The 15,684-nt window shown below is 36.8% G+C and overlaps 1 protein-coding gene across 1 annotated transcript in view; it reads right to left on the bottom strand.

Moving 5' to 3' along the window:
- VWA8 (von Willebrand factor A domain containing 8) overlaps window positions 1–15,684 on the bottom strand; it is a 183,136-nt gene that overhangs the window by 94,116 nt on the left and 73,336 nt on the right. Inside the window, exons 20-21 of the mRNA XM_069009782.1 lie at window positions 13,886–13,957; window positions 3,442–3,518 (exon numbers count right to left, since the gene is read on the bottom strand). Coding sequence (XP_068865883.1) covers window positions 3,442–3,518; window positions 13,886–13,957 — 149 coding nt within the window. The remainder of the gene's footprint in view (window positions 1–3,441; window positions 3,519–13,885; window positions 13,958–15,684) is intronic.

A 15,684-nucleotide genomic window follows, 5' to 3' on the forward strand; every position in this document is an offset into this window, starting at 1 on the left:
TGCCTGAGTATTCTCTAAAGTTTTACTTTTTTTTCTTCTTTCTGCGGAATCTTCTTAGTTTTAGAGACTCAGTAATTCAAAGCAAGATACTGTTATGAGGAATAAAAAAAGCAAGATCTAATAAAACATAAACATATAGTAATGAATGATACAGCAAGATATCCTCTTGAGGGGAAGCAGAGGGGCAGGCACTGAACTCTTCTTTGTTGGTACTCAGTGACAGGACCCAAGGGAATGGTCTGAAGTTGTGTCAGGGGAGGTTTAGATGGGCTATCAGGAAAAGGTTCTTCATCCAGAGGGTGTTTGGGCACTGGAACGGGATCCCCAGGGAAGTGGGGAATTCAAAAGTGAATTCAAAAAGAATTTCAACAATGCTCTTGGGCACATGGTGTGACTCTTGGGGATGGTCCTGTGCAGGGCTGGGAGTTGGACTTTGATGATCTTTGTGGTTCTCTTCCAACTCAGGATATTCTATGATTCTATGATCATCAGTTTCCATGAAAATTATTTCCCTGATTTAATGAAATACCAATTTAGTATACTAAATTTAACTTTTAGTTTTTTCTTTCCACATCACTCATTGGAGAGACAGTAAAAGTAGTAACAGAAAGATTCATAAAATAATGAGTTCACTAATTTAGGAGCAATACAAATACTTGACTCTGTTACATTAACTTGGAGAACATCAAATTTTCTTACAGACAGTTTCTTAGTTACTGGCTGTAAAGAGACATGCTTAATTTCTATAAAGAACTCTTAGAATTTCTTTAATATTAGACAAGGTAAAGCTGGTGTTTATTCTGTAACATGTAGACAGTGTCCTGGGTGAACAAAATGGAGACAACCATACCAGGAGGGTAAGCAACATTTAGGTTTTCTCCGCTGAAACTTACTCTTGTAGGAAAGGAGTGACAGGGAAAACCTGGCAGATGAAAGTTCTTCCTTAACACAGAAAAGCAGCAAACTTCTTCATAAGTGCCGTCCTAGGAAGGGGCTGTGCTGAGCCTATGCCATACTACCTGTTTCCATAACCCCACAATTAATGCAATGAGAAAACTGGTCAACTCCTGATCAGCTCCTAATATTAGGAAGTATACAGGAGGAACCAGCCAGTATTTTGAATAATTTCTAAGCACACATTTTTCTTAATTTCTGTCATTATTGAATCTAATTGCAGCTTCCTTCCATTAAGATATTCTGCTTTATGGTACCAAAATGATTTATAAGACTTACAAACTTCAGGAATATAAAACTTTCCAATAAGGTGCTGATGGTATGGATGAGGCATGGATGAGGTATGAAAGGTTAAGAGAAAGGATTTATAACCTCCATAAGCAATCAAAACCTTTAGGCCAGGCTGACCCTTCCCACGTGAATCAGTTGCAGAGCAAGTAAATATAAATGTCAGAAAGAAAGTTTAAGGAAAAACACACTCCATTTTCTGTCTTTTATCTCCTCTCATCATCTTGAAGTACAAGATATAAAATGTGAGATTTTAAAATTACTCCTGGTAAAAGTTTATTGCCACTAAGGTAAATACTCCCTGCTTGAATATCATTGAACACAGGTAGAGTTAGAGCAGCAGAATTCCTTATACTCTTTCATCAATACAGTAAAAAAATCTCCAAACCAACAAAAAACCTCACCCTAACCAATTTGTCAAGATCTGTAATTCAGGTATACAAGCACCATTAAAAGCAGTATATTTAGAAATATTTTCCTTGGCATGCTTAAAGGTACTTATGGTAGCTAGCTAGGAAATCTGAAGAAACACACAGGGCTATCAAAGATGTAGTGCACATTCTAGAATATTTTCTAATAAAGTACATCTAAGCCATAAGCTAGTGACTGAATTTCCCCTACAAAGTATGTAAAAGCTTACTAGAGAACTGTTTGGGTCTTTTGTAAACTTGGTCTTACTTTGTTTTGCAATCCAGAAGAGTGCACTAACAATACTGTAATCCTTGTTTAAACACCCTGTAAAGTTTAACCAAAATATTATATAGACTGAGTTCTTCACACAGTATTTCAAAATGCTACCCAGGAAATAGAAATTTCTGATTTTTCTATGTTTGCGAATTATTTTTGCAAAACTGCATAGCATTGCTCATAATTTTCTGCTTCATTTTCTACTTCAGCCTATCTCTAAACCCCTGTAATCATAAGCAGTACCTTACAGAGGCTATGGAACACTGTATTGGCAAGACAATAAATGCATACTTTTCTCCTAGTGATGTATCAACTAGCATGCTGTGATTCATACATTCTACAGCCCCATGAACACCCCAAACATGGTGCTTATACAACTGAGCTATATGAATTCATATTAAAGCACTGTTCTGCTTCATCACATCTCACTGGAGAACACACAGAAAGACAGAAGTACTGTAGTACTTTGTGACATAATTGAGATTGCAAAAATGACAGTGTTTTATCCAGACAGAGTGGGTGGCTGCTGCAAGCACGAAAGTTAACACAAAGATGAAAGTAGGAGGTCACAAAAGCAGTATTTCACATAGAAGTGATGGAAGTATAGAAGAGGCAGAATAAAGGAAAACAGCGTAGAAAAGTAATGAGATAGAGCCATCCAGGTATCAAGAATACAAATACAAGACATTTGAAGACAAAAAGCTGGGTGAGAAAGTGAGAGAGAAAGTGTTACAGACACCATGTTGTTAATGGGCAAAATACCAAAGATCAACATTTTTATTAGCATTATTTAAAAAACAGTGATTATGGAAAGAGACATGGTGATGAAGCTAGGAAATGGAAGACAAAGAGATAAAGATTAGGAATGAAGCTGAAATGGGATTCAGTTCAACTGAAAATGAGTCTTCTTGACATATTTATTCCTTATTTCAGTTTATTGGTTTCAAGTTCATGTCATAAAAAGTAGGCAGATAATTTCCTATTATTTCAGCTTTTGAATTGTCTTCAGTTGGTTTATTGTCTCGAAGTCTGTTTTTTAGCTTGTGATGTAATTTTCTAATCCAAACTTTTATGGGTGAGAAAGAAATACATGCACTTAGCAAAAGTGCCAAAGGAAAAAAGCCGAAAAGCCTTTACTATGTAAAATGTTTCTTTTCTGATGAGTGATACGGTCAAACAACTTTTCCCTCACACAATACCTCATGCTTAGGGAAATCTCTCCAGAAATGACAGCAAAATATTACTAGTTTTTTGAACAAAGTTTAACATCAGCACACTTTGACTTCTATTTCCTCATGTATCAATGTGATTGCATCACATTCTTGTACCCACTCCTCAACCTGTCAGCTTACTGCCTCTTCCAGACACATTCCTGTGGTCTGTGTGCCACTTAGCATAACAGGGAGTCTTTGTTCAAACAGCAAGAACACACTAAACTTCAGAAACATGAGTTTTAATAACATGAGAAGTTTTACTAAAACCACAAAGTACAGAAATCGAACACATTCTTACCTATGCAGCTGTAAATACTCTCTGGGTCTGTTTAAAAGGTGAAGGAATCTGTCAACAACCTTGTTTTTCCCAACACCCTGCAGTAAACAAATACAATATTAAGACATAATACAGATGTACATATTTAAAAGTTATAAAGACAGAAAAGCTAACTTTCCAAAACTGTCAAAATACTCTCCGTACTCCTTTATAGGTAAATACAACTTCAATCTATTTCAGAAAATTCTGAACACACATTGATTATATGTCTTTTATTTTATATAATTCACAAAATACTTACCTGTCTTACTAGAAATAACCAGAAATAGGACTGTGTCCCCAAAGTTATGTCACATGTGCTGTGCATCCTTTAACTAAGCCAAGTTTTTCCAGCCTTTTTATGTCACAAATGTATTGCAATGTCAATGCTAGGAAGTTGTCTTGTACTTAAGAGGAAAAGTTAATTCTTGGTGGTCATAGGAAACATCCTGGAACTGTCACACGGAATTTGGGCACAGCCTTGGTAATAGCTGCTGATCCCATTCCACTGAAGTTACCAAAAGAGACCCAGATGGAATCAGAATTCAGCTGGAGACAAAATTGCAGGATGTCTGCACTAGCAAGCTGTGCAAAATGATGACAGTGAATTAGGTGTTGCCAACACCCTGGGGTGCCCTATAAAAGCATTTTGGGAACTGGTATATCAGTCCAGGTCTAACCTGGTCCCAGGGAAGAAGTTGTCAAAGAACATGAATTAGGTGGGCTGATGGAGAACATACTCCACCTCAGTCTCATCCTAAGAGAGATGAGTATGTATCAAACTGCAGTAAGGAGATTCCCTTCAAAAGTACATTCTAGATCTGGTCTGAAATGCTAATGTAGATGCAGACCAAGATGACAGTCACATGCAGAAATTCTTATTCCTCCTGCAAGGATGTGACTGCAGACCTGAAAGTTCAGAATGCCAGTGAGAGTGCTAAAGGTTGCAAAGAAAAAGAAACAGTAGAAAGAAAAGCTCAGTTATAGCTGAGCCAAAAGCTGTTCAACAAGACCCAGTCCCTCTGCTGAGATTCTCACTCCGATTGCATGAATGCATCTAATAGTTCACACCAGTGTAAAGAAGATAAATATAACCCAAAGAAAGATTAAAGAGATTAGACTAAACCAATCTGAGATTCACTAATCTGTTTCACTTGGCACTGAATCAGAATAGGAGCCTTCAGAGCTGCAAGTTATGACATTTATGACTGTAAGTTCTAGCGGAGTGATGGTAACTGCCAGCTGCAGAACTGCAAACTGTTTAAGCTTCTTAAAATGGGACCACAGTCTCTCTTCTGACTACATTTGTAAGAATGGAAAATCAGGCACATATGTATAATAGTTGAAATCACAGAAGCAGAGTTCTCACCATGAGAGCAGAGGAAAAAATACTGCAGAGGAGACAAAAATAGAACTACCTACATTCTACTGCAGACTTGACTCTAACACAGAAGAGTCAACTCTGTTAGTGCTCTGCCACACGCCTCCTCACAAATCTTCTTCCACCTGATTCTTCAGAAGAATCTACAGCTTTACATAGGTGTAGTAAGAAGCTGCAACACACTTAACACTTTTCACCAGTAGTTTCTGAAAACTGTCACCTGAAACAGTTCTCTACTGTTGTGAAGGGGGATGAAATTGTGCTCACAGGTTCTTGCAGGAACTTACAGGATATACCCATTTGGGGGGAAATATGCAAGTTCAGAAATTTTATCAAAGACATTAAAAGACATTAACCAGAAACAGGGTAAGAATCCCCTAGTGGTGCACACAGACAGTTGTATTCATGTATGTTTCCTGCTACTTGCAGTCAGATACTTAAATCATAAATGGGTGAATAAACAGGAATACTCCTAATGTCAAACACAAAATACCCATGCTGAAAGCAGCTTCCTTTTCTAAGAGAGCTAAAGATGGCTGGGCAGATGTCTGCACACAGTTTCTGTACCCATCCCAAGCAGATTGCGTATCCTGTTTCAGTGCAGAGTGGGACTCCAGCCAGCTGTGGCAAGTACAAAGATGATGAAATAGATCAACATATTGAATCAATGCAAAACATACTTAATATTAAACAAAGTGGTTACTGTAATTTTAAAAATATGGCTTTCATGTGCATTAACTGAACATGTGGTTTTTATGTTTATGATAGATTCTTAGAATTCTGCCTGAAAAAAAATATTTTCCCAACTATAAAATAACACTGCTAGCATTTTTCTTCCTCTCCCATTCCAATAGAAAGAGGAGCAAACAACTGGTTTTGCATATTTCTTGTTATCATCAAGTGTATTAAGAGGAGAGCACCTCACTTCTGAGAACCCTCAGAGGAACAAGCATGGTGCAGGGCAACTGTGGAGGAAGGAAAAGAGCACACTTACCAAAGTAACCCAGTGAAGTCAATGGCAGCTGTGCCATGACCACATCTCACCCCTTCTTCATTTTTATCTGTGCATCTCGCCACACTCCACACATATCTCCTTTTATTTAATTTTAAGTATACTTCAATTTCAGAACATCATGCATTTTTTAAAAGGTGCATGAAGTATTTAAAAGCCAAAAGGCATTCCCACCAGGTTTTAGCTATTATAAACAAGTTAACATTGCCCAACTTCTAGACTGAACTGCTTCAGAGGGTACATTGTGTGCCTTCACAGAGGCTGTGGTGTACCACATAAAATCTTTGGCTGGCAACAGTAGCTGGAGCAAAGTTCACGTCAAAGCTTTTTGATTCCATCCCTCTACATTCCTACTTGATGACAAGTTACCACTCCTCTTTGTCTCAGCTACTCCACCGAGAAATCACAATATAATAGAAGGGAAGGAAGAGACCAAAGATATTCAGAAGGTTCTTTAGCACCATTAAGAAACTGCAAAAAAAAAAAGAACTTGGGTGAGTTTGCTCCTTAAGTGCTATGCATTAGTGTAAGTCCAAGAAGAGCAGGTTTGCTCCAAATTCACCTGACCTCCATGAGATAAAGAATATGTGTAGTAGTCTTCTTCAGGCAAACAAGAAATGTGGAAAAAGCTAACACATTTTGGAAAAACAACCTCCAAACCAACTCTAGTTACAGGCACCTCAGAAACAAAAAATTACAAAAACAGCAACAGTCACCCTCCTTTGCCATGACTGCCAAGGATCAAGCTGGATCTTTTAGACACCCACACAGCTAGCAGTAAACTATTTGAGCACGAATAACCTGAACTACCTTTCATATGAACATACTAAAAGACTGTGTTGAACATGGATTGGATTCAGAACATAATCTCATATAATTTTGCAATTATTGCAGCCTAAGGTAACGTTCAGAGGACAAGCCAGTTTGCCATTAACACTTGCTGCGTGCTATTTATATACACACTATTGCAGTCACTTAATTTAACAGAAATACAAACATATGTTAATTAGAGAGAAAAGAACATCTGTGTTGGTGTTTCAGCTGAATGGAATAAAAATACTTCAGAAAGCAAATATTAGACAATTTTTACTCCACCAGACATATGGGACAACTGAAATAGAAAAATGGGAAGTAAATATCTGGACTAATGAATAACAAACAAGAAATTATGCAATTAGAAGTCAAAATAATCCCTTAGTTAAAAATCCTTCTAACTGACATTTTAAGTCATTCATACCAAGGATGAAATGACTTAATCTCCTAGCAGAAGCTGCAGTTTCAAATATAAACAAGATTATTACAAGTCCCAGCAGGCATTTTGCAATTCAGGATGCAGACCTGATAGTAGTGGGACAAAGTTATCCCCTGCACAGCCCAATAAAGTTATAGTCCAAAGGAACTGGACCCAACTTGTTGAAATTAACAGTCTGCCTCTTAGCAAAAAAACCCCAAACTAAACCATGCTGCCTCATTTTTATTTTTTTCTAAATGATTTGCAGACCTTGCTGAAGCAGCTAAACAGGTTGCCATGTGTTCTTCAGTACTGCCCTTCAGCTAAAACACTGCAGTCACACCTTCTCCATATGAGAGCACAGCTGTTGTGCAGAGCAGAGCACCTGTTTCATTACAAAAGAATGAAACAAATTTTGAAACTGGTAAAAAAGCAGTTTATCACTTTTTCACCTTAGGAAATTTAATTTTATAATTAATTTAAAAATTGCATTATTAGAGAATGAAAGACAAATTTGACTTAACAGAAAATTTTAGTACACAGAACCCTCATGTCAAAGTCCTCAGTTTCTAACTTCATAGAAAGTGTTGCATTATCATTATCACAGAAACTTTTGGCTGAACAATGAAAATAAAGAAAATGAGAACACTTTTGATAATGCACAGTTTCCAGCACTGGGTCTGGCACCAAACCACCTTTCATGGCCACAGCTTGCCTGTTTCTGCCAAACAAAGACATTTGCAATGCATGTATTTTGGTTGAGGCTGCAATTTTTAGACCAGAGGAAGTATCTCTGGTTTTCTAAAAAAAAGGTACTGTTATCAGCAAAGCAACAAGCAGTACCTACACAGAATTACTTCACACACTCCAGGTGTTAACGAAGCCCTGCTTGGAACACATGTGAATAATGCATTTTAATAACTGCAGAAAGTGTGCCACCAGCAAACACTAGACATTGCTACCAGACGATCACTGCAATCGATCCTATCATTGCTACCATGCCTGAATGTTAGCAACAAACTTAAATAGTTGTGCAAAAGCAGTGGTGATTTTAAATCTTGCCCCAGCTGCAATCTACATATTTATCAGTTACAACAGTAAGTGTTCTGTGGTTTAGTATTGCATTTTTTATTATGAGTTTATCATCTGGGGCATACAAAAATTATAGCAACAGCAAAAGAAGAAAATTTCATACTAAAAATCAACTTAATTCCCTGATAGGAATCATGAATGGAGTGCTTTGGATACATCTCTGACTGTAGTTCTAGATAAGCTTGTAGAGTTTATGCCTTTTTCTGACTTTAAGTACAACCAGAGCCCTTCAACCCAGAGCCCTGTCAGGTTAAATATAATCTTTATATTTCCAGTGAGATAAGACAACTGTGGTCCAATGGAGAGGAGCATATGAAAAGTTTATGATGGAAAGAATCTGTGAGAAGAAATATCCAAAAGAAAAATCACTTCATGGTTTCTTTTTTAATTCTGGTTCTTCAGTTTAATGTATAAAGGCAGAAAGCAATACTGTAAGCAAAGACACATTTAAAAAGCATGCCTATTCTCCTATGTGTACACACTGTTACGACTGTACCAAGTCAAAGAGAAATATTTTCTGAGTTTTCCACAACTGTCATACCTAATTCCCTAGACAAGAAATATTGCAGTATTTGGCCCAATTTAGCTCATTTGGAGCTCAGTTTCTTCTAGCTCATAATAATAATAAAAATTTGTTTTAGGATAGTACATTCTTGACTTGCAGAGGAAACTGCCTATTTTTAAACAAGTTTAAGCAGGAAAACAAGACCTTTACTTCTAGAAAAGTTGAAATGCCAAGAATTTGCTATTTCAAGTTTTTTGATGACCGATATTATTACACTCTCAGTTTGTACTTAATTCAATTTCGCAATGAGTTAGGAATAAAAATATTATATTAGAAGAAAAACTCTAATCAAGCATGTCATTTTAAATATCTTTAAGAAAAACTCAATCATTTGTCCTACTAAATTCTTCAAAAATAAAATAAATTGCTAGTGCAAGCCCAAGAATTCATGTAAGTTGATCTCTCAGTTAAAGAAAGGCAGCAGAAAGCATGAAATTACATTCTTCCATCAGGGAAATATATTAGCAAATGTACCAGAAGGCCATTACATTTCTAAGTTCTTTTAATCACAGAATGTTTGGGGCTGGAAGGGACCTCCATCTAGTCCAACTGCCCTGCTAAAGTAGGTTCACCTACAGCAGGTTGCACAGGATCACATTCAGGAGGGTTTTGAGTATCTCCAGGGAAGGCGACTCCATGGCCTCTCTGGGCAGCATCTTCCAACGCCCTGGTCACTTTCACAGTACAGAAGTTTCTCCTCATATTCAGATGGAACTTCATGTGCTTCAATTTGTGCCTTCTGCTCTTGTCCTATCGCTGAGCACCAGTGAAAAGAACTGGGCCCCATTGTCTTGACATCCACCCTTAAGTATTTGCATACATTGACAAGATCTTCTCCAAGCTAAACAGGCCCCACTCCCTCAACCTTTCCTCATAAGAGAGATGCTTCAGTTCACTCATCACCTTCGTAGCCCTCCGCTGGACACAGTAGTCATAATTAATGTATTTCTGATAGTCTACTTACTGTTGGCTCACATCAACACTTTTAACAAGTGCTTCCAGAGTTTCTTTCAGATTATTCACAACATTTAGCACCTTCATAGAATTCTTCATTCTACTTATGAACAACTCACTCAATAAATCATGGCAACACAGTGATGCCAAATAAAATAACTTCAGTTTTGCTTAGCATGCTGTTGGGTTTTTTAGAATTTCAAGGCAATAAAATAATTCAGAAGTGAGATGGTTGTGAGCCTTCTCTATCCAGAAAGCCACAGATCCTACGTAACTATAAATACTATGTTTGGTATCTTCAAAGACAGCTCGTGGTTACCAAGACCTCACCTATAACTAATAAAGGTGAAAGCATCCAACACATCTCTTTACATAACTTCCAAATTAAACAATTTGGGAAATGTTATATTTAACATTTAAAATTGTGAGACAAAATAAAACCATTTCAGCCACTTTTACAGTGGCTGTGAAAGGTTTTCCACATAGACAAATTCTATTTATTTACAGTTTCTCTTGCATTTGCCAAAGAAAATCCAAGGAGACAGTAAAAGATACCAAGCAGTGGCCAATTCATGAACTGCACATTGTCCATCAGGAAAAATATCACAAAAACACAGCCTAAAAATTCTCCTTGGTAGTAAGAATCACTACTCCAGTCTGTCTCATGAAGCTCAAAAGCCACTGCAAGAATTGTCTTTAATGAGTACGTAAACAGTCACTGCAACATTTGGAATAAGTGGGGGCTCTTGCCTGTTCTTTGCCTGCTCGTGTGAGTAATGTGCAGCTTCTTACTCTCAGCCAAAGAAGCTGCTTTGCAGCTGCTTTGCAAAACTACAGGTTGTCATAGACAGTCTCATTCACACTCAGACTATAGGCTCATTCAGGAAGCAATATCAGAAGCCATATTTAAAGCACTGGCATGTCCTTTACTGGAAAGCTATTTCATAGCTGAAAAATCGTATCCATCCACTGAACTCAAAGAAACCTGTTTGTTTGTATATGAAATATACATATGTATATGAAACACATTCCAGTTACCACCCAAAGTAAATCATCAACCACTGTAAACAAATATTTGGACAAAGCCATAAAACATAAATGTAAAACATTTAGGCTGTGAAATCCTGGGCCATATAAGCCCCAGGGAACAAGCACGAATGGAGTGTTGTAAAGTAGTTTACTTCAGCAGCTGAGCACTTCTAAAAATATCTGCTGGTATCTCACACTTGTCTTCAAACTCTACTCGGTTTCATTAAGAAAGCCAGTCCTTAACATCCACCAAGATAACTGAATTATAATTTACTGATACTAATCGTCAAAGTCTGTATCTTGAAAACAATCTTAGTAAAAGGACTCATCAGCCAGCTCTTAGCTATATAGAAGAAAGCACATCTACAGATTTTGAAAAGACAGAGGTCTTAAGCTAACAGGAATTTTGTCTGTGTACATGTGTTCTGAAAATGAAAGAGGCAATGGTGGAAAACCACATTTAGTCAACAAACTAAAACCAAATCCAGACTCTAAAAGAAAGACTGCAGGTCAAGCTTGCACATTAAATCACAGTTGAATGGAGATACTCACACAGTCATCATTTTGAAGGACCAAATTATGTCCTAAGGCAAACTCATTTAAATATCTAGGAAATGACACAAGCATTCAAAGGGATGTTAGTCATATGTTTTGAAATACCCAGGTTCAGAGCATTTGAATTTTTAGTTATTACACTGAATTCCATGATTCATTCATTCACTAACAAGAAGTTTAACAGAAAGGAACTCAAAACAGTACTTTGTATCTCCTCAAAATCATTATCTGTGTCTTCCAAATGGGAAACACAGGTACACGGTGATCTATGTATCAAGCAATCAAAACCCCAGCTTCTTAAACAGACCGAGCTGATAAAAGTAACTGAACATAAAAAAGAATCCTATTTTAAAATAATTTTCTTTTTAAAAAATGGATGAAAAGTCTAATATCTTCAGTGGGGAGGTATCTGCACACACAGCATGAAAGTACAATTGATGTAATATGGTTGCTTTTAAAGTACTTGAACATGATTCATCACAAGCTGCACAGATTGACAATAATATATTTAAGGAATTAGCCAAGGAATTTCTGAATGGTTAGTGATCATTCCCGAGAAATCAAGAATGATTGCTGCGGTTATGAAAGACTGCAGAAGGGCAAATACAGTGTTTCAAACTTAAAAACAGTATTTCAAAAGGAAAGGGCCTATTGGCCTTTTCTTAGTCACACATAAAAACTGTGGAACAAATTTGTAAAGAGTAAATCTGGAAGCACTCAGAAATATGTCAGCAATTAAAAAACAAAACCTGTATTACTGATTTGCCAAAGAGAAAGCTCATCAAATCAACTCATTTTCCAACTTAATGGTACAGCCGAGCTGACGTCTGGAATCAAAGCAGTATATTCCAATACTTCAACCCAGTCAAATCTTTTAACACTCTCTTCAATTAGAGACTCAAAAGATGGGAGAAAATGTGACATGCATTAAATTATTAGAAATGAGAATATAACTGCTGGAAAAATACCTTATATCCTAATAATGGTACTTGCATAGTCTTTAAAACTTTTCTGCCAAATGAGGCATGTGTCAGAGCTCTGACTGTACCACTGGGCTACACAAATTCTTTCCCCATGCCTAGGGTTTTGTTTGTTGGTGTTGAAAGTCAGCTCTGACATGGTTTTTCCTGCCTCATTGGGGTTGTTTTCGTTCCCCATGCCTTGGGAGCTGCATTTACACTCAGGCCCTTTCCTTGGTTCCCTTCCCAACCGGCACTGTGGCGATGCTGTGCATGGCCCTGCATCTTGCTGATCCCAGCCTGGACCTGCTGACTTGACTTCCCAGCTTGACCTCAGACTTGCCTCGTTCACCATGGACCTGTCTGGCAGCCACTGAGCACTTGGGTGCTGTTGTCCCCAGACCTGCTATATTCTTCCTTTGGCACTGAGGGACTGCAAAAGTTGTCATTAAGGACTCTGTCTCTGCCTCTATTTTCCTGTGGCTGAGCCCACTCCTGCTATTCCTTGACAGCAGGTGCTGCAGGCAATCTGTACTATATAACATTTTCAATACCAGCTTGGCAGCAGGCAAAAACAGCACTGTTTATGAAATAGAATAAATACATCTTGTTTCATTTATGAAATAGATCAATTTCTAGTTATGAATAGATTAAACCTTTTGGAGAAGCTGGCATCATCCATCACATGTCTAGAGAGGTTTCAAATACACCATCTTTTTAAATTCAAGTTGATAACAAGGAAGTTAAACAGATGAGACTCTACTTCAATATATGCACATTAATAAAAATTAGCATTTTATATTCCTTGCCATGTTGGTTAAATTGTTAGTGCTTTGTGTTAGACATTTTCTAAAGACTATTGCAAAACAAAAAGTGAAACATCTGCCAAAAAAATTATTGTTTCCTTACTAAGGGACGGCTAAACTAAAGGGAGATTATTTTACGGGGGAAAAGTCAACCTCATCAATAAAGTATTGATCAGCAAAGATACTAGCCAAAGAACTATACAAATCTGTAACTCTTTTAGAGAAAACTAATATTTAGCTATCAATAAGATTCAGATAATACTGAAGTGTATCTTACCTACCACTGGAGATTCAAAGGAGTGGTTTGATATATAGTCAAGAGGGATAACCAAAACCATTAACCAAAGATTTTAATGGTAATGATGTTACATATAACTATTACTTTGTCAGGGGAGGCTTAGACTGGATATCAGAAAAAGGTTTTTCACCCAGAGGGTATTTGGGCACTGGAACAGGCTCCCCAGGGAAGTGCTCAGGCCTAACAGAGTTTAAGAAGCGTTTGGTCAATGCTCTCAGGCACAGGGTGTGATTCTTGGGGATGGTCCTGTGCAGGACCAGGAGTTGTACTTTGATAATCCTTGTGGGTTCCTTCCAACTCAGAATATTCTGTGATTAATGTCTTGACGTTTTACTCTGACAGCCATATAAAAAATATTTACAGCATTTACATTTCCACAAATATGAGTCCATAAAAACCCCTGCACACTGTTGAACTAGGAATTAAGAAATGGGTCAAATACCTCAGTAGTAGAAATGAATGCAATTTCAAAGAAGCAAAAAGATTTAATTTAATTATTAAATAATGAGTTTGTTCCACGCATTGCAAGAAATATTTAACTCACCTGGTTGCCAACTAAAAGAAGATGTTCTCCCAGCAGAAAGTCCTTGAGCATATCTTCCATCACCATCATGTGCTAGAGAAACAAAATTACAATTTTCACTCGATTTTATGCTCTCAAGTTTATGCATTCACTAATGACAGTGGTACAACAGAAACTTAACTTCAAGAATTTGGGACCAAACATTTTTGAACTTTATACCTACAGCTACTTATTCTCTCAGCCAATAATAGCAGAGGCAATATATCCAGTGACTAGAAACATGAAACATTTACATCCTCTGCTTCAACTGATTGTGGGTGCCTGATTTCCCTAAATATTTTTAATTCTCTGTAATCACTCCTTGTACGTTTCCTTTTAGCCTAGTTGAATGCTTGTCACCCAGAGTGTAAGAACGTTTTTTAGTTTGTGCCAATTTTTCAGCAATATCCTGGTAGAACATTACAGAAACCAAACAGAGAGAATAAAAGACAGTTGATATGTTAATTATACACATATATTTTATTAAACATTAAACACCAGGTTGAACTTAATAACAAATATACTTTTTCTATTCTAATCAAATTTTATTTTCAAGGAAAACAAAGATAGGAAAATGCATGCCCAAATCTGAAAGTGTTTATGTGTCCTGCAATATCTGCCTAAGTATTTAATTTTTATTAATTATTAATTCATATGTGCCTAATTGAAGCCAAAATGCTGGAGGTATATTTTTACATATATCCAATATCATAACAGGTAACACACATGGTACATTATTTAACCTTATCTTGCTTCTCACAAATGATTTGTTTAAAAGGATAGAAAGGATTTCAGGATAATGTGGCAATGCACACTACTTTACCCACAATAAAGTCGTGTATATTTCTCCACTGTATCTAGTAAAAATAGGTCATCTCTAAGTAGGTCAGTCAACCTACTTAGAGAAATGAATGATTGTCTTTAAATAAACACATTATCCTCTCATCTCTAGTACTTGATTAAAAGAAAAACTAAAAATCAGTAGTTTGCCTATAATTTCTGAGCATAGAAATGCTCAGTTTCTGTGTGAAGGATATTTTAAATTTCCAGATCTCTCTAGAACACAGGCTGCGGGTGGGGAAAGAAACTCTTGTAAACACAGCTTAATACCATGAAATCCTAACCAGGCATTTCAAAAGACTACTGAATACTCAATACACAATTTAAGGAGAGCACTTCAAGCCAAATTATTCTATTTTTTGGCATGTGTATACACTAGCAATTTATAACTGATGAGAATAAATTTGACCAGATACAGGAGAAATTCTAGGAAGTCAGTTTACCACACATACTGATTACATTTTAAAATTGTATTGCTAAGGCACAAATACATCCTTTTGATGACTTTTTTTATCCTAAATTGAACAAATATGTGTACATTATGGTTCCCCTGCAGAGCAGCTTACCCACAAGGAGCACTATGTATTGATACTTCTTTTGTGTTGTGGTATGGTTCTTTTTTTGCACCAGGACTTAGATTAGCATTGTATTATGATGCATGCAGACATTTAATATTAGCTATTTACACAAAAAGTCTTGTAAGTAGACACATCCATATTGTGTCACCTTTATCAATCCATGTTCCCCAACGCCTGGCCTGAAAATGGCATTTGGCATATTACCTAAAAAATATTCCCATCCCTATGCCACTTGTTGTGGATCAACAGCAACATTCTGTGGCAATATTAAATTTCACTGTAAAGTGAATTGTTTCAAGACCAAACATACAAAGGCAAAAATCTATGTGTTACATTACACTGTGCAGCACTGCAAAGGGATGA

This window comes from Aphelocoma coerulescens, chromosome 1, assembly GCF_041296385.1.
Source record: "Aphelocoma coerulescens isolate FSJ_1873_10779 chromosome 1, UR_Acoe_1.0, whole genome shotgun sequence".
NCBI classification, from domain to species: domain Eukaryota; kingdom Metazoa; phylum Chordata; class Aves; order Passeriformes; family Corvidae; genus Aphelocoma; species Aphelocoma coerulescens.